At 38.2% G+C, this 21200-nt stretch overlaps 1 protein-coding gene across 1 annotated transcript; it reads right to left on the bottom strand.

Moving 5' to 3' along the window:
* Nucleotides 1–1085: 1085 nt before the first annotated feature.
* Nucleotides 1086–21200, bottom strand: LOC127870938 (uncharacterized). The gene is made up of 13 exons (XM_052413530.1): nt 21110–21200; nt 16510–17223; nt 16096–16290; nt 14314–14410; nt 8580–8748; nt 7479–8099; nt 6897–7139; nt 6459–6699; nt 5982–6109; nt 4301–4461; nt 3605–3829; nt 2992–3061; nt 1086–2147 (listed from the first exon to the last, which is right to left on the bottom strand). Exons 1-13 carry the CDS (start codon nt 21153–21155, stop codon nt 1587–1589), a joined length of 3471 nt encoding a protein of 1156 aa, XP_052269490.1. The 5' UTR covers nt 21156–21200; the 3' UTR covers nt 1086–1586.

Here is a 21200-nt window from a genome sequence, read left to right as displayed (position 1 = left end):
TTGAGTATGAATTTTGGTAACAACATTTGTTTGGGCAGAAATATTTAACCAAACCATTGTCATAGTATTTGGGTTCATGCCTCCTCATGTTCAGGCAAACACGCACTCCTCCTCATTTTAAGACATGCTCGTAAAAGTATCTTGGAATTTCGCTAGCGTTCAACGAACCATAGATGATGAGTCCTAAAATGATATGAACAATATTTTTTACAGAACTTTGTTAGAAAGGCTGCAAGTTGAGTTCTTTAATCGCGGCACCTTCACTGAAACGTTTTATGTATTTTAATCTTCTTTAAGCATTCATTATATGTTTGGAGCGCATAATTTGAAGCCAATGTTGTAAAGGTTTTGCTATGTATTGTTTGTTCATCTTGCTTTGTCATGTATTGTTTTTTTTCCGTAAAGATCACTGGCTTAAATGCCCATAGTGTGTTATTATATTTTTCATGACTTAAAAGGGGTAGATTTTTTCACAGTCTGTAAATAGAGGTAAATACTAGAAAGACGATTTGACAATCCGAAAACATATTTTGATAGGTTTATACGAAATCCTTTAAAATCTTATATCGATACTTCATTAGCAAAACAATGAATTATGTTGCATCACACTATTATTTAATATGTAAAAAATCTAGCCAAATGCTAGCGTTGTTAATGTTCTATTCCGTCTCTAACGTTTATAATTGTATTTACCCGGTAGATGCAAATATATGGTACGTAAGAGAAGAGTTTATATGCATTAAAAGCAATGTTTGTATGCGTTTGAATCGTTGTTTGTTATAGTAAAGGCAGTGTTTTGATGCGTTCAAAGCACAGTTTATATGCATTTAGAAAGTATATTTATGTGTTGCGTTTAAGCATTTTGTATTCGTAAAAACAAGTTTTTAAGTGCGCTTAAAGCTAAGTATGTATGCGTAAAAGCCTTTTTTTATTAGTACAAAGGAATTTCTTTACTTTAAATATTTGTGTGTGGTATTGTTTTCGTTAAAAAGAATTTATTAATACTAAATATCCACGGAGAATCGCTTTACTTTTGCTGGGTTTGTTTGTGCCTGCAATGACCAAATTATAACTGACCACGCACATTTGTATTCACCTTTATTAACCATCATACAAAATCTCGTTTAAGAGATGCCACGAATTGTTTAAAAACCTGTATCTCTTTTCAGAAAACTGCAACTTTTAAACAATAGATACATATAATTAATATAACAAAACAAACCAAAATTAACTTAATTAACCAAAGGGCATATTCATGTACAAAAAACTAGCAGTGTACATGCCTAAAACTACATCAAAACAATATGAATTCGATACTATTATAACATTCTTTTATCAATTCTTGCTTTGGACATTTAAGGTCTGGACCTACAAGAAAACACCACACCATTGTCGTGTAAGCTTTGTAAGTAATGCGTTGGTCATTTATTGCCTTATTTATAGCATACACACGTATTCTCCTAAACAAGAATTTAAATTATTAAGAATGTTTCTAAGTTCGACAACACAGTCAGCACTTACAAATTGTGTGTTGTCGAAAAATTAATGGAGCACAATAATGTATATATGCAAACAAAATAAATCATTTAACCCTGCATAGGTCGGACACCACCTCCAGGCACCACCGGAACCTGGCCTGGAGCGCCTCCGGGAGCAGTACCAGGAGCGCTACCGGGAATATTTGGGACGGCATCGGCTTCTCCAGCGGCCATTGGAGGAATCTGCACAGGTGGCAACACCTGGCTCTGTCCGCGCTTACATCTCTCGTAGACCTCCTCCCATCGAGCATAGCGCTCAACAACCATCCTCTCCCGGTTCGCCTGCAAAGCCATGTCCGTATCAAAGATCACCCGACGGGCGTCATCGTTCGGCAAATCCGTAACGTTCTGGCCCCGTATTGCCATATCCCCTAGGGCGGAGAGAACTTCCTGCACGTTGTAGTTGCGCCTGAACTGCCTGTTGAACTCAAGCAAGGTGATGGTTAGATTCCTCTGTCGGTCCATACTGAACTGCGTCTCCTCCTGACCGACCGTGTACATGTTGCTGATGACCCGCTTCCACTGGGCTTCCGTCAGCGTATTGATGTCTGTCAACCATGGCTCCTCGATAGGCAGACAGGCTCCGCTTCTCAGCTCAGGTGGAATTTCCTAAAACGAAGATGCCATACGTATTATGTAACACAACAATAGATTTGTTTGGCAGTCTTCTTGTTAAAACATATTGTACACGGTTACCCGTGCTTGACAGACAAACCTTCGTACACGGTTAGCAGTGCTTCACCGAAAACCATTTGTGTACGAAGTAATAACATCATAGTATGCGTTCTTTTTCGTTCACAATAACTCTGATTTACATATTTCGAAGTCATCTATTAACAGTTATAATTGTGTAACCCAGCCAGAAAAATTCCCAACCATAATGGGGATCGAACCAGGGACCTCCCGGCTCCAAATCAGGCAGACACTCTACCGCGTCGTTATAAAGGTAAGCTCATATAGCAAGGCAGTGTAAGTTCCCCTTATACCGGACCCTGCTACATACACCCCCTCTAATTGTGAAATTCTTCCTCGAATTTTTCTATCGCCACGACACCTGAGTGATGTCTGACACACATGGTGGGTGTTTTACTTTGGGCGCCCATGTAACCCAGCCAGAAAAAAAAATACCAACCACCATGGTGATCGAACCAAGGACCTCTCGGTTCCAAATCAGGTAGACACTCTACCGCGTCGCTATAAAAGCTAGCTCATGTAGCAAGGCAGTATAAGTTCTCCTTATACCGGAACCTGCTACAATTGATTTTACCCAGATGTTATATTTAAACTATGCTACAGGAATATTGGTCACGTATTTAAACAACAGTGAATGCGGACTTTTACATTCAACATTTCAAATTTCTTTAGTGAAACAGTTTGTTATACAGTAAATCTTTATCAGAAAATTCTTATTAAACTGTGTTCGTCGGCTTTAAAGATGCATCAAATGACTTACCCTCGGAAACAGATACTCCGCAGTTCCACTGATAACGTAGGATTGAGAAGTCCGGTTGGATTCAGAAGCCCTGTAATGCGACATAAATACAAGTCAGAACGAGGAGTCATTGATTACATGTAGTGTGTTCTAAGAAAGAAACAGACGTGCGTTTTTCGCATAACCCGTTCAGTCTGTTTTTTTTCTTTTCTTTGCTTGAACGTTTTATGTAAAACATATACACACGTGCACTTCAAACTACACTTCAGTAATACTTTTGCAACAATCCACCGGCAATTCTGGCATAAGATCTCCATATTTGTGTAATAAATAAATTAATTTGCAAATAGTAGCCGTGTTCTGTGAATAGACGGTTTAATGCATTTGCGTTAAGTGTTGTCCCATATAAGCCTATGCTGTCCGCATAGGCTAATCAGGGACGACACTTTCCGCCTCAACTAAATTTTTGATAAACAGAAAATAACTTTAAACAACCAATTTCATAAAAATTTCATAAAAGCGGAGAGCGTCGTCTCTAATCAGTCTGTGCAGTCCGCACACTTTACGCACATGCATTAAACCCCCTTCTCGCATAGCACGGCCTATATCTACATTCAACATATATAAAACTTGCTTTGTTCGGAGTTCCACTTTCTGCTCTTGACCCTTGACTGGCGGAAAGTTGAACAGGTAACCTCCCGTGATGCCCTCAGTGATGGGATCGACTGTGAACATGTCCCTCCATGGGCCGGTGGTGTTTCCGTTGATCTCTCGGATTTCGATCTCAGTGCCGGGCACGTCCGCCTTGGCCATCAGGGGCCAGGGAGTGGGCTGACCCGAAGCGATACCGAACCGAATGCTGAAATGTGGAACAAGTTGGTTTATTAGGCTATGGAATATGTAGTTATAGTTGCTTGAAAGCATGTTTACACTGTACGGATCAGTTAACACTACAATCGACAGCGTCCTAGTTTTGGCTGTAAGGTGTTTTGTTAAGTTTTTTATCCTACATAAAAAAACAACGAATATTGAAAAGATCGATTTCAATTTTCTGTTTTATTACAACTAGCGAAATATTAATCAACAATATTCTTTCTGGTTTGAATGAACATTTTATTTATATATATATATATATATATATATATATATATATATATATATATATATATATATATATATATATATATATATATATATATATATATATATATATATTCTAATAGATAGTAATAAACCTCACCGTGACTGAAAACCACTTAAGATTAAGATTGATAATATTGATAAATTACACATGCACTGTTAATTGTCACAAACAGTACAATGTACATACAATGCCTCTACTTTGGGGATCCTGTAGGTGTAACCCTTGGCCTCCAGCCGTCCGAACTCCTTGTAGCCAAGATTGTGAATCAGGTCGAGAAGCTCGAACCGCATAATGGCGGTCCTTCTCTCGGCGAGCGCTAAGTCAATCAAGGTATTGGGCTCCTCCACCTAGAATTGCAACACACATTGATATCACACTTTGATATCGTTTTAAACAATTTGTTTTGATAAGAGCCTCGTTCTTGAAAAACGGGGCTTAATGCATGTACGTAAAGTATCGTCCCAGATAAGCTTTTGCAGTCCGCACAGGCTTATTAGGGACGAGATTGTGCCTGAATTGGTTTTCTCGTTAAGGAGAGACTTTATTTACAATAAAAGCGTGAAATGTCGTCCTCTATCAACCTTTGCGGACTGTCGGTGCTGATCAGGGACGATACTTTACATAGATGCATTAAGCCCCGTTTTCTCAGAGCGCGGTACATAGGGTAAATATTGTACACTTCTGGACTGAATACGGAATACCGTTAGGGCCATCTCGGTTACACATTAACACCCAGAGAGCGACAATGCGAAAGTGGGATATTACGATGGCGACACTGCGATTGTACGATGGCGACAATTCGATAGTACGATGGCGACAACGCGATAGTACGATGACGTGAGTGCGACAGTGCGACAATACGATGGCGATAGTGCGAAAGTACGATGGCGACAATGCGATAGTCATATAGTACTGTCGCCATCATATCATCGCATTGTCGCCATCGTACTATCGCGTTATCGTACTGTCGTCATCTTATTATCGCATTGTAGCCATCTTACTATCGCACTGTCGCTATCGTATTGTCGTAATGTCGTCCTCGTATTATCGTATTGTCGCCATCGTACTATCGCATTGTTGCATTGTTGCCATCGTACTATCGCACTGTCGGCATCGTATTGTCGCAATGTCGTCATCGTATTATCGCACTATCGCATTGTCACATTATCGCCATCGCACTATCACACTGTCGCGATCGTATTGTCGCACTGTCGGCATCGTGTTATCGCATTGTCGTCATCGTACTATCGCATTGTCGCCATTGTACTATCGCATTGTCGCCCTCTGGATTTTAATGTGTAATCACGATGACCCTTACGGTATTCCGTAGAATACCTATGTATCATGTCAACTCAGTAAAACAATCAGCGTACGGAGTTCTTAGACATGGAAAGTCATCGAACTTTGACGCAAGTTGTTCATAGAAAATCTCATCAATATTTGGTAAGGAAAATATCGTATTTAAATATCTTACAATAATATGTTACAAAGAAGAAGGGGTAGGTCCCTTGTTACTAATAAAATGTGTATTCAAAACTGTAATGTATCGCATCTCAGTGCATTAAAACATTTTTGTTCAAATAGAACTAAAACGGCCCCGACAGTCGTATTTGTAGAATCCTGTCAATTGGATTTTTCCGCGATTCAACTTATGGTCTTTGGGCCATATAACCCTAACCTTAACCCTAACCCGACTCCTTACCCTAACCCTCACCTAACCATAACCCAGGGTTATCTTCCCTATACAATGCCTCGCTCGTTCTCGTTGTCCGCTTCACATATTTTTTAGTTTTTCCCATAGACCTTCAAAGAAAATTGCCGAAGAAAAAACAGATTATGTACAATCAAACACCAATGTTTTGCGTACCCGGAGAGTGTTCTCGAACTCGCTTCGGCGCCACATCTTCTGTGAGATGACAAGAAGCCGGGGAAGAAGCGCGTACCAAAGCTGTTCCTCTGTGCGGATAACCCTCGTGTCCACACTGGCCTCCAGACCTTCGCGGAAAAGCGAGTTTATTCGGTTATAAACGGTGGTATAATATGCGTTTGGCTATAGCATCCAGCTAAATTTATTCAACTTAATCAATGTTTAAGTTTTTCGTCATCTTGAAATAACTAGTTGAAGTAACCGAATTATATTTCATTCCTCAGTGTTAAATGATAAAACATGCATGCGTAGTCATCTAATATGTTATATCCTTATACAAAATGAAATTTGATCACGAAGTTTTGCTTGGAACTTGTGAGTTGCATTACCAACGGGAAACTGCAAACAGCGTATCTTTATTTGATGGTTAATACAAGTACCACATACTATATTAGAAAGCACAAGTTTTGTTCTCACCGACAACATTGCCCGGCTTGGTGAGAGGTTCGGTACGGAAGATCTGGGCGAATCGGTAGGGCAAGAAGGTGCCACCGGTGGAGGAAATGTCCATATTGATGTGCATGTTCAGGGGCTCGTACGTCTGCAACCGGAAATTATTAACGACGAAGAAGCCGTCCTTATTGAAGGTTCCCAACTCGCCGAAGTCGAGTTCATATGCGTTGTCGAGATGGAAGAAGTTCCTAGGGTTAAGAATAACCTGAAAAAGTGTGATGAGACATTTCCAGGTAGAAGTTGGAAGGGGGTGGGGCGATTATATTCATTACGATATGAAATTTGTTTGATATCTTGTATGAGTTTAGTTTTATTTCAACAATCAAATAATATATGCAATATTTAATTAATCTAAAAACCAATATGGCAACAGATTGTCTGATTAAATAGTTCGGTCAATACCTTATAACCGTTATTTGCGCAGCTGTACGCTCTGCCCCAAGGCGCAAGTCCCTTCTTAGGTCCGTTGAAAGTGCGGAGAGGGTCCTGGATAGATTTTGGGTCGCTATCGTTGTAAGGGATCACCTGACTGACTAGGAACTCTAGTTGAGCTGGTGTGAGGCCCCAGTCGGCCATATCACCGGGCGCTAGGTTGGAGAACTCGACTTGGAGGTCTTCGGGGGTATATGTGGATGAAGAACTTGTCTAACAAATAGAGAACAAATCAGTATGTACGCCAAAATGGCCCACGTGTATAGTTTCAAAATACGGGATATGGCAAACAATAATATAAATATGTGATTATAATTATATATATTAATAAGCTATCCTCAGAATTTGTAGTGCGACGACCAGCAAATCCACTAACAAACGAGACCACATGAAAATGCAGCATGCTCTGAGAAAAGGGGGTTTAATGCATGTGCGTAAAAGGTCGTTCCAGATCAGCCTATGCGGACTGCACAGGCAAATCTGGAACGGCATTTTACGCGCATGCGTTAAACCCCTTTTTGCACAGAGAACAGCCCATATCGATGTTCTTACTGTTATGCATGTTCCTGTGGTTGGGTCAATAACGGCTTCCTCGTTAACACGAAGTTTAGCCCCATTTGCCTTTGCCTTGATGCTCAGTTGCTCAAGTAAGTATCGCATTGCACCAGCCTGATCGAATCCTTTGGCCGTGCAACTGCTAAACTGTCCAAAGTACTTGGTAAAACCATCGCCGCCAGCATTGAATTTCGTAAAGGGAACATCGGCCATACTGTAAAGATCTTTGAAGGTATCGAACACGTCTTGGGCGAAGGTCAGTGTTGCAGGATTGCAAGGGTCCAGCATGCAGTCAGCATTGCAGGATCCGACGGGGAGATCTGTTGTCGGGATTGTAGGCTCGCTGGACATCAGATGAAGTCGCTCGGCTTCAGTTGGATTACTGGCCTTCAGTCTCTCGTACCGAAGATGCGAGGCCTTCTTTACGGATCGCAAGCAACCGATCAAGTTCACATACGGAACCACATCGATGCTGAGTGTTTTGGCGGATGTCAATATGCGGACAAAGTCTGCGACTGTGTACATGCCCTTTCCGGGGGAGGAATAAGCCTGCGAGGCCTTGTAGTAGCTTGGGTTGCACTCTGCGCTGGTCTTGCCAAGGCATTCGTTGGTAGCGAACTGTAAATATGTACAAACGGTGTTATTTAAGAAGCCTCAGATGATACCGTCCTCTGCGAAAAGGGGGTTTAATGTATATGCGCAAAGTGTCGTCACAGATTAGCATGTGCAGGTCGCACAGGCTAATCAGGAATGACACTTTTCGCCTGACGATATTTTCGGTAAGAAGATATTTTCTTGAAAGGAAAAAATATCATAAAAGCGTAAAGTATCGCTAGTTATTAGTCTGTGCGGACTCCATAGACTTATCTGGGACGATACTTTACGCACATCATAGCAAAAAATAAACTCTATAATTACAATGCCCAACACGTACTAAGGTCAACTTTGTACATGTTTTTGTGTTTACTACTGACGTTTACAGAACAAATGTATGATTTCAACTGATTTAACATTCTGAATTTAATTACATCAAAACAACCGTTGATGAATATTATTATCTGATTAGATTGCATTAACCAAAATCAATTATAAACATACGAGTTCAATCTCTTTAAAGTCGGCTGTGCTAACTAGAGGCACGCGCATTGCGTCATCAGATCCGAGCACGAGAACTAGCTCATTGAACTTGTACATCTTCATCAGTCTCAACAACTTCAGGACTGTGGTCACCGGAAAGAAGGTCTTGGTCACATCGAGTTTTACAGACCTGAAATGCATTTGATATACTGAATGTTTGCATTTATTATGTAAAATGTGTTAAATATACATGAGTATCAATTTGTACTGACAATACGTAATTTGTTAGATCTGACGGTGAATGGCATGAAAATAAAAAGAGGAAATGCACAGAGCTTAACATTTTCAAGTAAGCAGCGTCAGCATGGACAGATAAACATGTTACCAAATACAGATAAAATATAATATCTGTAATACCAAGTGATATAACGACTTACACCTCGCAAAAATGCGTTTACCCCAATTGGTAAAAACGTTTACGACAAATTAAAAAAAAATCATTTCTTCGATTAAGAAGTGTCATTGAAGATGCTTTCATTACATGAGTGCATTTTCAGAAAAAATTCTATTTAAAGGAAGTGCTTAAAGAAATACATCGACTATAATTCAAAAATATGACCTTTTTTTCATAATTAAAATGGCGTGAACATTTAAACGGTATTTATTCGAGTCACTGCAGCCTTAATATATTGTATCATTTTGTTCTGGGAATTTGAATTTTAAGAACGCATTTTAATATCTTGCTGGACTGAATTTGCGAATCATATTTTTCAGATTGCCCACATTCCTTACACTATGCCCATGCGCTATGAACACTTTCCGTTAACTGTGGCCATGAACTATAAGCACACTTCGTTATCTTTATCAATAAACTATTAACACATTCCGTGAACTACGGACATGAACTAATCAAAGGGCTGAAGGCACTGAAGATGTTCGCTATTGCATAATTCAACACGCAATTCATTTTTGAAAATCAATCGCAAGTTTGAAATGAACACACGCCATTCAACTTTATAAAGTGTGTGTCATAGCGCACGGGTCGAGTTTTGTGTGCACTTTTTATCATCCTTATTATTTCATAGAAATAACTAAGACAAAATAAAAACAACATGCTATTTGGAAGTTCTGAAAGCATAGAAAGTATGATGAAAATGGTAATGATAACTTAATATAAAGAAAATTTGCAGTCACCATATTAAAGTAATATTTTTTTCTTATATCAAATGACTATCTCACCAAGAATATAAATTCATAATGAAAGTTCCGTGTACAAAACTTTTGATTTTTGACACCATATACAAATTCAAAATATACAACAATCTTCGTATCTTGTATAAGGAGGAATAAAAGTATATAAACATTGCTGTTTATGCTTTACTTATTACCCGAGCAGTTCACACGGTGTCAACAACGCTAACATAAACATAGGTATAGAGCACTCATGTGCTTTTAGGCGTAGCTGTTTCAGTTTTCATCTTAGTGACTTTTACATAACGCCAACAGACACGCATGAATATTTTCGAATATTTAATAAGCTGATTCGAGATACAACCTCTGAATTTTTGCTACATCACTGCGTATGTTCTCAATTCGAAGGATGTAGCACTGTTCAGTGTAAGGAATTCCGGACTACTCTCTGTATGCTCAAACGACACAAATTGTGGCCCTGTTACAATTACGCGTTACAATCCATCTCGCAGAATTTCACTTTCGCCTCCAAGATGAGTAAACAATCATTAGCGAAATAGTATAGTGTCACGATAAGAGAAAATCGTTTGGAACAATGTTTGCCGTACTTGGTCAGCACGTCTGGAAATCATTCCTTAATGTGTGGATAGGCTGCCATTATTAACAAGTTTGCTATTTTCAATTCAATTTTGTATCAAAAAGCATTGTTCTTAAATGTGGCATTTTCAATTCGCAATGAGATTTGTAATGACCCTCTTCATGTGAAAATGGGTCTTATTCCATATGCGCCCATCACATAAATAGCCCACTCAGCTATCACTCCTTCTGGTAAGGAGAAACATAACATATTGAGTGATTTTAAAGCGAACAGCATCGCCTATGGCCTGACTGCGCAAAAGCACATGTTGGGTTTAGCAAACGCTTGCCGAAACGCATAAGACCCATTTTCGCATGACGGCGCTATTGACGTGTGATTTAAATGTGTCGAAAGAAAACTGCGTTTAAATCAAATATAAACATACGATATATTTCGATAGTGAAGAAAGATACTCATAACAAGGCATATGAGGACACATATGAAGTGCTCTCCCGTAGTATATTTTTTTATTTTACTCACACTAATGTGTGGTTTGACAATGCTAACACACATTTCATGCGGTGAATATGCAGCTTACAAGTGAAAAACACAACACAATAGTTAAACTTTTGTTTAATTGTATTTAATTATTTAGAAAAGTAAATTGCTAATTTTATTTCAAAGTCAGCGTATACGCCGACTACATTTTTAAAAGACATTTATTGTTATAAATATATTTAATATAATATATTAGGTTGTTTTCGGTTTTAGCGATTAAAAAGCATTTTCGAGGTTGCCTATAGTATGCCTGTAGTAATTCATGAACTCATATCCAACTGTCTATGTATTGAGAACTGTGAATATAAACAAGCTTAACCTTCTACTTACCTTCTGCTATTGCATTCGTATTATTATTATAAATTGTTCGTTATATTCGGGTTTAGCAATTATGAAACTTTTTTTTGTCTATCGTATCGCTGAAGTTATTGTTGAACTTATGTTCAACGTTTTATAAATTGAGAATATAAACAAAGACCTATAGATAATATGGGTCTTTGATATAAATAAGAGTCAACTTTTTCCCGAATCTCTCATTTTACGACCTGTACTACATCATTGAGTTGTATGCGAGAGCGTAACCTATTGCGTTGTTATAACCCGTGAACTTTCCTTTGTTTATCGACAGACGCATCTATTAATAGCCTCATATATCATGAATGCCAAAACAACCGGGAAAAAGAACCACGTGACCAAATAGGACGCAAAACGCAAATACCATGCGACTACGACTTTTATTATGTAAGAAAGCTCCGCGAGTCCTTTGAAGTCGGAGCCTTGTGATTGCTATTTCTTAAATAATTGACCTCTAACTGAAGTAAGCAAAGGAAACGCAGCACCTATAGGTCCCTGCTTCTATGTGCGAAGGCAGATTGAATTTTACTAATGTATGGTTTGCCTATTATAACACACATTATAATGCGGTAAATATGCGACTAACAAGTAACACAAATATCTTTAAAAAAGATATACGGCGTAAATAGTTTAATGAATGAGATCAAGGATAGCGAATGTCTTTTTCTGTGCAGTTCTTAGCTGCATCACACGCAGTACGGGATGTTACGGGGAGTTTTCGCGGCTTATTTTACATTATAACATATTGCTGGTCATAAACCTATAGATACAAAACAGAAAACCAAAAGAAGAATGGAAGTGAAATTTAAACATATGAGTCAACCGGCCACACGAGAAGTATCCGTATTTATAGGCGCGTTCTTCGAACAAACCTGTTTTAGTGGTTTGTCGGGCATTGCTATTTGATTCGATTATTAACAGTATCAATTATCATCGTGCTAATGCTTAAAGTAATATTATGGGCATTTTGCACTGTTGAATTGAGCTGAAAAGAATTAACAGGTCAAAATAGTTAGTTAAAATGTGGTTACTGATTAATTCTCTGCAACTCACCTTGCTACCAGTTGTTTATAAAAATATATTTTATATTCGATATTCTTACGTGACCCACCCAGTCCTGTAAGCTGAAATGATCCGTAAAACAATTTCGTGTCTTTGTGTCGTATGAACAAATCGGCACTAAAACTACATTTAGGTTCAACTCGTAAACGCATGATCAGTGGTCAAACGAAAGTACGGTTGATATTCAAATGCATTATTTTTCTCTTTCTGGTATATTGTTTTAGTATGATGATGCTGCATTAATTAATATAAGTGTATATGAAGTAGAAACATCAAAAATAATCAACGGTTGCGATAGACACCTATAAACTGTTACATGCTCATAATATCACTTTAGTACATTAGGCAATATGGACGAATAATTATTGTTAAATTTATCAACAATAATATTTATCATTGTATTGTTGAAAACACATTAAGAATCTATTATTTACATACCATAATTATATTGCTGAATATCTTCATTTAACATATTTCTGGTCTAAAGAAAATTCCAGGTCACCTAGTTCACGGATTGCGTCTTTATTATATAACGATTATTTTACTGGCCGCCAACTCCGGTGATGACCTGTATATAAACTCTGAATGTCCGCGAATTGACCCGATATACCTCGCGGGTTGAAATGCAATGCTTTAAAGTGAGGCCTCGCTTCCATTGCTCTTTATACTTTTACATGTTAACATGTTGAGAGGAATAAGGAAGTAAGTACTAAATATGAGAACATAGCCTTTTAAGTATAAACGCTCTTGCGCTGGTAATACTCTGAAAATAAAAGGTGTACGCACAAACTGTATTGATGTCGAGAATTGAGTGTTAAACTGTTCTATCTATTAAGCCTTTTCATTCGAGATAAAATTGTTTCATACTGTAAAACAGTGTTACAAAGACGCGGATATGTTTCCAATGTTCTGGTGGTATACTTAAATCAGCCAATGGAATAAATGAAGTGTATTCATTCGTACCTAGCCGCGGGAAATTTTATTGGAATTTTATTGGACACTTACAAAGGTCAGGCTAAGGTGAAAAGCTGGCTTATGCAGCTTACGCCGAAAAAACACTATTATTTCAAAACAGCAAGACTACATTTTTTAGAGAATATTATTGTTATATTTAAATGGTTTTTTTAACAGTTTCAGCGATAATGAAACATTTTTTTATGTTGTCTATCGTATCCCTGTAATAATTGTTGAACTCGTGGTCAACGTATTATTAATTGAGACCTGTGAATATAAACAAGCGTAACCTTATACTACTGCGTTATTCTCACACGGACTCCCCTTTATTATCGCCAGCCTCAGATTTATGAATGAGCTGAGCGAAAATACTACGTCACGAACACGCAGCAGAAAGTGGACTATTTTAATCATTCATAAACAATCTCCTCCGCGACACGTACAATACGATCATTGTTTATTGATTCTTTTCTATAAAACACCGTTCGAAAATATTGAACGTAACACGATATTAATATAATGTTGCCATTTGTGAATACACATAATTGGAGAACTCAAACCTCTTGCATAAATTATACAACTCTTTCTTGCGCGGATACGCAAACGGGTATTGGGTTAATCATACCTAGTCGTATCGACCTGAATTTTACACTAAGCACTTTAGACGGGCGCTAAAGCGCCCATCTAAAAACACAGTCCGTGAACTGTGGTCATTAAGTCTAACCACATTCGGGTAACTGTGCTCATTTTTTTAAACATTGCGTAAACTGTTGCTTTGAACACTTATGCGAACAGTTCTTACAAGTTATGTGGTGTGTCGTATTCCATCTGCAAAACGCGCAACGGACGGCTCGACGTCTTAGTTTATCATTTTGTTTATTTTCGCAGGAAAAATCAAACGAATGTCAACAATTGTTTATAATTTACCCGATTATGTGTCATGAAATTGATTGTGTTTCGTATTTAATCTAACTCTAATTCAACTGCATTCAAACTTCATAAAACCACCAGTCTAAGATGGCCTTCAGCAAAGTTCACTAGAAGTTTTGACGGACATACCTGATTCCGGTGTCGGCATCGTCCTCAATGGTGATTGCGGGAACAACAGAGTAGATACCCAGCAGGGAGAGGAAGGTTTCCATGGCGTTCGATAAACCTGGAACGAGTTTATTTGTGCATTTAACTGTTGAGAGCTTCAATGATGTGTGCTTTTTGACAGGCTGTGCAATAAGGCCATTGATTCTGTAACGACGGAATCACATTACAGCAATTAAACAAGCTGATGAATATGTAAGATAGATGTCAGAAAAAGTCATAACGTTAACCCATTTAAGCCTAGTGGCCTCTCTCATCCTTCTTAAATGGATCAATTAATTTCCAAAATTAGGGATGTCTTGTATATTTATTTTTATATTTAGAATATTTCTTACAGAAATTCCTTCAATCAAACAGCGCAGACCCAGATGAGACGCCGCATGATGCGGCGTCTCATCTGGGTCTACGCTGTTTGCCAAGGCCATTTTTCGAGACGCTAGGCATAAATGGGTTCAGGAAACCTCAAAACTCCCTAACCACGAGAACGCGGAGACAGATTATACTATAAAAATTATTTTGGCTACCTTTTATTTCCCACATTTCAAGCAAACATATGACGCGTCTTCAATTATAGAAAGTCATCATTGACTTGACAGTAACTTCTTTAAGATGAACATATAAAAGAGCCGCTAGAATGAAAACGTAAATATTCATTTCGGAATCGTATCAGTACATTGAAGAATAGACCGCTACCTTTAATTCATGTTTTCATATAACTTCCGGAGCGGCACACGCATACGAGACGCGCTCTGAGAAAACGAGCTGAAAGCTTGTGCGCTTAGTATCGTCCCAGATAAGCCTGTGAAGTTACGAACTACAGTTTTCGCGTTTATGATATTGTTTTTTTAAAGGATGTCTTATTTTAGCGCAAACTCAGTTACGGCGAAAAGTGTCGTCCCTGATAAGCCTGTGCGGACTGCACAGTCTCATCTGAGATGACACTTAACGCCAGTACGGACTGCACAGTCTTATCTGAGATAACACTTTACCAGTGCGGACTTCACAGTCATATCTGAGATGACACTTTACGCCAGTGCGGACTTCACAGTCATATCTGAGATGACACTTTACCAGTGCGGACTTCACAGTCATATCTGAGATGACACTTTACCAGTGCGGACTTCACAGTCATATCTGAGATAACACTTAACCATTGCGGACTGCACAGTCTTATCTGAGATGACACTTAACCAGTGCGGACTGCACAGTCTTATCTGAGATGACACTTTACGCCAGTGCGGACTGCACAGTCTCATCTGAGATGACACTTTACCAGTGCGGACTTCACAGTCCAATCTGAGATGACACTTAACCAGTGCGGACTGCACAGTCTTATCTGAGATGACACTTTACCAGTGCGGACTGCACAGTCTTATCTGAGATGACACTTTACCAGTGCGGACTGCACAGTCCAATCTGAGATGACACTTAACCAGTGCGGACTGCACAGTCTTATCTGAGATGACACTTTACGCCAGTGCGGACTGCACAGTCTCATCTGAGATGACACTTTACGCGACTGAATAAAGCCCCACTGTATCAGATCGCTGCGTATATGTATGAAAGTATGATGCAATTGATTAGTGTTCATCCTAATCGAGTAAAAATGCATGAGGTAAAGGTATACTTCTTTCGTAGATGGCTATGATCGCCCATCAAGGCATCTCAATTAAATAATCAACGATATGGTCTGCTTGTTGCAACATTAATTCATTATGAGCATGCATGTGCTGCATCTTCACATACCGCTTTCGTGCTTGGCAGTCAAGGTTATTGTATGTCTCCCGGCCTGGTCGAAGACGGAGGTGAACTTATACCCGTCCTTGGTCTTTGTTGCGTCGGGCGCTATGATGACGTTGATTCCCACGCCAACGGCGTTTGACGGAGCGTTCACGATTCGAAGCTTTTGTTGGTTGACTCCAGGGACAGTGAGCAGTTCGTCTGAAAAATAAAGCATATACAACTTTAATATTTGCTATGTTCATAATTTTATGTCTGCTTTCGACATATTTTTAATAAGGACATGTGCAAGTTCCGACGATATATCAACTGCTTTTTCATTTTAATGTTAATATAGTAATGAAAAAAAGTTCGGTTCCACTTTAGGCAACTGGCATTGGCATTGCATTTGTGTATGATATGTACTCTAATGTAACTTACTCTGAACGTATTGCTGGAAGGTATTGCTGATGGTTGGCGTGAAGTACAGGAACACGGTTACGGTATCATTTAAATCAATTAGAGCCCCTGACATCTCGGATATGTTCTTAGCAGCGGGGACGATAACGTTTCTTCCTACCCTTCCTGCATCCGGCACCTCGGCGGCGATCAAATAACGTTCATAAGGGTCTATAGAGGAAGGGTCATCACGCGTCTTGTTGTCTTGGGACAGGAAGACAAAGTTGAGGTCATCGCTGGCGGTGCTGGCAATCACGCGAGCAGCGAGGTCATTCGCCGTGATGACGAATTTGTTGTCAATGTCGTATTTGAAGACAGAGAGGCCAGTGAAACTGTCGACGGTTATTATAAATTTGTCACCAGGCTTAAGACCGGGAAACTTTGGGTTGGCACCTGGTTTCTTTGAGATTTCAAAGAAGCAACCGTCCGACTTCTTCAATCGGAGTCCATGGACAACGTACTCGGGTTGAGTCGTTGTCTTGCCGTCGCGCATGCTGAACAAGATCCTCCAGTCGTCGTCGACGAGAATGGGCACCTTCCCTGTGTTGGCGAGCTGGAAAACCACCTTGTGAGAGTTGGTGAGTATATGGTTTGTCCACACGGCGAGTTTGATATCGAGGCCTGCGGCTGCCTGGTCCAGCGTGGCCTGTGTGGTAGCGGGGCTCTGCGCACATAGCCCGTGGATAAATGTTGCTACTGAAAAGTGATTAACGACACAAATGTTTGGCCACACTCAATTAGTATAGTAATATTCAACTGAATATAAAACAAATATGTTGTGTAAAGGTCTATCGTTTGATTATTTCATAAGATATGCTGTAAACTAATTGCATAATCTATCAATGCAGACAATGCATATTTTTTCATTAATTGCTAATTGTGAATGTCAAAATTTCATTTTTGCCTTAGGAGAACGATAACTTGGTTGTTTAAAATCCATCTCGGGCGTAACGGAATCATGCAAAATGTTAATGTTTTTTTTTTGTTAATTGCACTGAAAATTACACTGTCTCCAATTAATGGATTCTGTTGAAAGATTGAATTTTAATCGATTATATTGAGAGATTGAATTTTAATGTAATATGTTGATAGATATAACCAAAATGTCATTGAAATAAATATATTGTATATAATGCCATTAGCAGCTGAACTTTTTGCCAACTAGAGTCGATTGTTTTTCTTTTGAGCCTCGCTCTGAGACAACCGGGCTTATTGCATTTGTATAAAGTGTCCACCAAGATTAGCCTATGTATTAGATACAGGCTAATTAGAATGTGCAATATGAACCGGCTAGTCAGGGACAATTTGTGTTTTTATTTGATTTTGGTTTAGATACGACGTACTTTAGTAAATAAACAAAATCCATAAAAGCGAAATGCGTCGTCCCGGATTAGACTGTGCACATGCCAATATTTTTTCAATAATGTGGCGCATGTGTTTTAAAGGGGCCGTTTCACAGATTTTGGCATGTTTTGAAGTTTTTTATTAAATGCTTTATATTGATAAATGTAAACATTGGATTAAAAGCTCCAGAAAAAAAGAGAATAAAATATAAAATAAATAAAAAAGGAAACCCTCAGCAGGGCTTGAAACACTGACCCCTGGAGTTCTGGAGTAAAAGTCTACCACTAAGACCACTCGGACATCCGTCCTCAAACAATGCCGTTTGTATTTCATTCTCTATATAAGCAATCCTCGTAGTTTCACATAATATAAAGACAACAATAGAACTCTCTAAATTATTCAATCGTTTCGCGTTGCAACGTTTTATAACTTTCATGTTTTTAAATCGCAAAAAAGATGCATGTGATGGATATTTAAGAGCATGTTAAATGTTCAGTATTACTGTTTCCTCACAAATATCATGCCTTAAACGAAAATTTGCGAATCTGAAAAAACTTTTTTTCAATTTTGTCAATTTACCAAAACGTGAAAAGGCCCCTTTGACATATACAGACCTTATGTGTCTGTATTATGTGCCATACACAAGTGCATGTAACCATGGTAACGCGAGATTGATAACCTTGTATTCGTTGTTTTTTATTACCGGTACATAACAATATAAAGATGATAAATATATCATGTGAAACAGACGGAATGTTGTAAAATTGCGCTTAACCAATTTATGCCTACCGTCTAGAAAAAAGGCCTTGGCAAACAGCGTAGACCCAGATGAGACGCCGCATAATGCGGCGTATCATCAGGGTCTGCGCTGTTTGCTTAAAGGAATTTCTGTAAGAAATATTCCAAATATATAAATAAATATACTAGACATCCCTAATTTTGGAAATAAATTGATCCAATTTAGAAGGATGGGAGAGTCCATTAGGCATAAATGGGTTCAAACAAATCTTCGCTGTTCAAGCCTCCTTCAGACAAAACAACGCCACAAAATGAAGGCTAAGCGACATACTGTATTATGTTGACATTTATAACACAAATATAAGATGTTAATGCATCAGTGAATACATAAATTAATTAACCGCTGTCTCGTCGTAGTAATTAATATGTACGAATGAATTGCTTCTACTTCAAGTGGTTAAACAATGACATGTTAATTAACGAGGTAATCATAGTCTGTGTTAATTTATGTCTGCGTAAATTGAAACATGTCCAAATTATGAAATCAGCATTCAAGTCACGATTTCTACATGCATTTCGTTTTTTTATTGCTTGTATATGCTGTTGTTTTCGATGAAAAGGAGTTTGACATGCGCTGAAAGATTTGATGATGTGGTCTTAACAAGTTGTACATAACGTTAGGAGAGTTTGTTTTGGCAGGTCAAATAAGTTATTTCAGTTACACCCTTGTTTTCTTGTTGAAAAATATCCGTTGTTCAAAACATTCCGCGTGTGTTTCCTTCAGAAAACAATCAGGACAGCTTTATGCAAATGACACTATCTGAAAATGGGTATGAGTGATTCCATTAACGTTTAAAAAATAAAAAAATATTAGATGTAAAAAAAAACTAGAATAAAAGTTCGTATAAAAAAAACGTCTAAAATAACGAAAAGTCTTCGAAATTATTATTTTATAAAAGGTGAAGAAGAATTTGGTCAAATACCTGACTGAATATTGGTTCTTCCACATGTCCGATTAGAGATTTTAAAGTATATAATGTTTCGATTTCATCGCTTTAGAAACGTGGACGTACCTCGCTTTTCAATTTAATAATATTTAATGAGGTAACCAACGCTCATTGGGTTATTGTCGACCTGAAATGGCCCACAAGTCATCCGGGGATGGCTAGAAGCCGATTCATGTCACCCGGGGGTGACTAGAAGACGATTCATGTCACCCGGGGGTGACTAGCGTTGGATTGAAGTCACCCCAGGGTGACATGAATCGGCTTCTAGTCACCCCGGACGACTTGTGGGCCATTTAAGGTCGACAATGACCCAATGAGCGTAACAAACCGATAAGCCACCCGATCGACTCCAATATACACTCTCATACACTCTGCGCGGGTAGGCACAATTTTAGGTTATCATTTCAAAGCGTATTCCTGTGCATAAAACATCTCGATATTTTGTGCAAAATGCATTCATACGGAACACTTTTTATTATTTAATTAATTTATTTGAACTTTGTCCAGCAAACGTGTGTTGTGTAGAGTTAGATAAAATGAAAATTTGACATCGAAACAGTTTACACCAACTGTACAGTAATAGAACTATGTATAAAAACATTTCTATCAAATTAAGCCATAAATCCTGACATTAATTCAGAGGACAAAGTATAAGCGTAAATCAAATAGTCATAAGATCTAAAAATTGTGTTATAAGGCTGCGTAATCTGAACTTAACCCTTTCCCACTCAGAAGTAAAGTGAAAATGGTTATGTACAAACAGCATAAAAGCAGGTTTTATGCTGTTTGCTGCTCATCAGTATCTCAGGGTTGGAAATGAGGCATTACAAACTTGAATCTAGTAAGAAAGGTCTTAAATTAAATATAACTTTTCAAGGGACTACAAATGCGAGAAAATACTTATCTTAAACCTCAGTCACAAACAGACACCGATCAGCGGCCGACGTTTTTTCCGCTCATCATTAAATATGCAAAAAATGGGTGAGCACGCATAAGAGCGAGTTTCACAAACTGTATGTGTGTGTGTTAAGAGTTTAGTTACAGGGCCTGCCAGCTTTTTCACGAAGACATTTATCAATATAATACTAAATGCAAATTCAGTCAAATGTAAATTTGCAAACCATCGAAAGTAGTTTAAAATGCCCATTTTAACATACAATTATTTCAATAACTTTCAGTGTTCAGATACGTATAATAGCATAACGTCGGCGATATAAATAGCGCTATACATATTTAAAATTGTGATTTTTTCCGCAAATATATTCGTTTATGTTTTACACAAAATGAACATTTTAATAAGACATATCCTAGTTGAACTAGTTTAAACATTATGCAAAAATGAATAAATGTAGTATTTCACGTTAAATCATTTAACGTTGCATGTAAAAATATATGCCAACATTTAATGTTTCACAAATGCAAGTGATAAAACATATAAAGTGTGCATATTATTTATGAACATGCTTCAAGTAAAATAAAAATTTAAAACATACCTAAGAAAATTGCTAAAGTAACCCGAGCTGGTATAGTGTCCTTCATTCTCCAAAGACACTTAACGTAAGGAACGTAACTGAGATCGGTGGA

Source organism: Dreissena polymorpha, chromosome 1, assembly GCF_020536995.1.
Source record: "Dreissena polymorpha isolate Duluth1 chromosome 1, UMN_Dpol_1.0, whole genome shotgun sequence".
Classification (NCBI taxonomy): Eukaryota; Metazoa; Mollusca; class Bivalvia; order Myida; family Dreissenidae; genus Dreissena; species Dreissena polymorpha.
The sequence above is the reverse complement of the archived record's forward strand: the minus strand, read 5'-3'. Positions and strand labels throughout refer to the sequence as shown.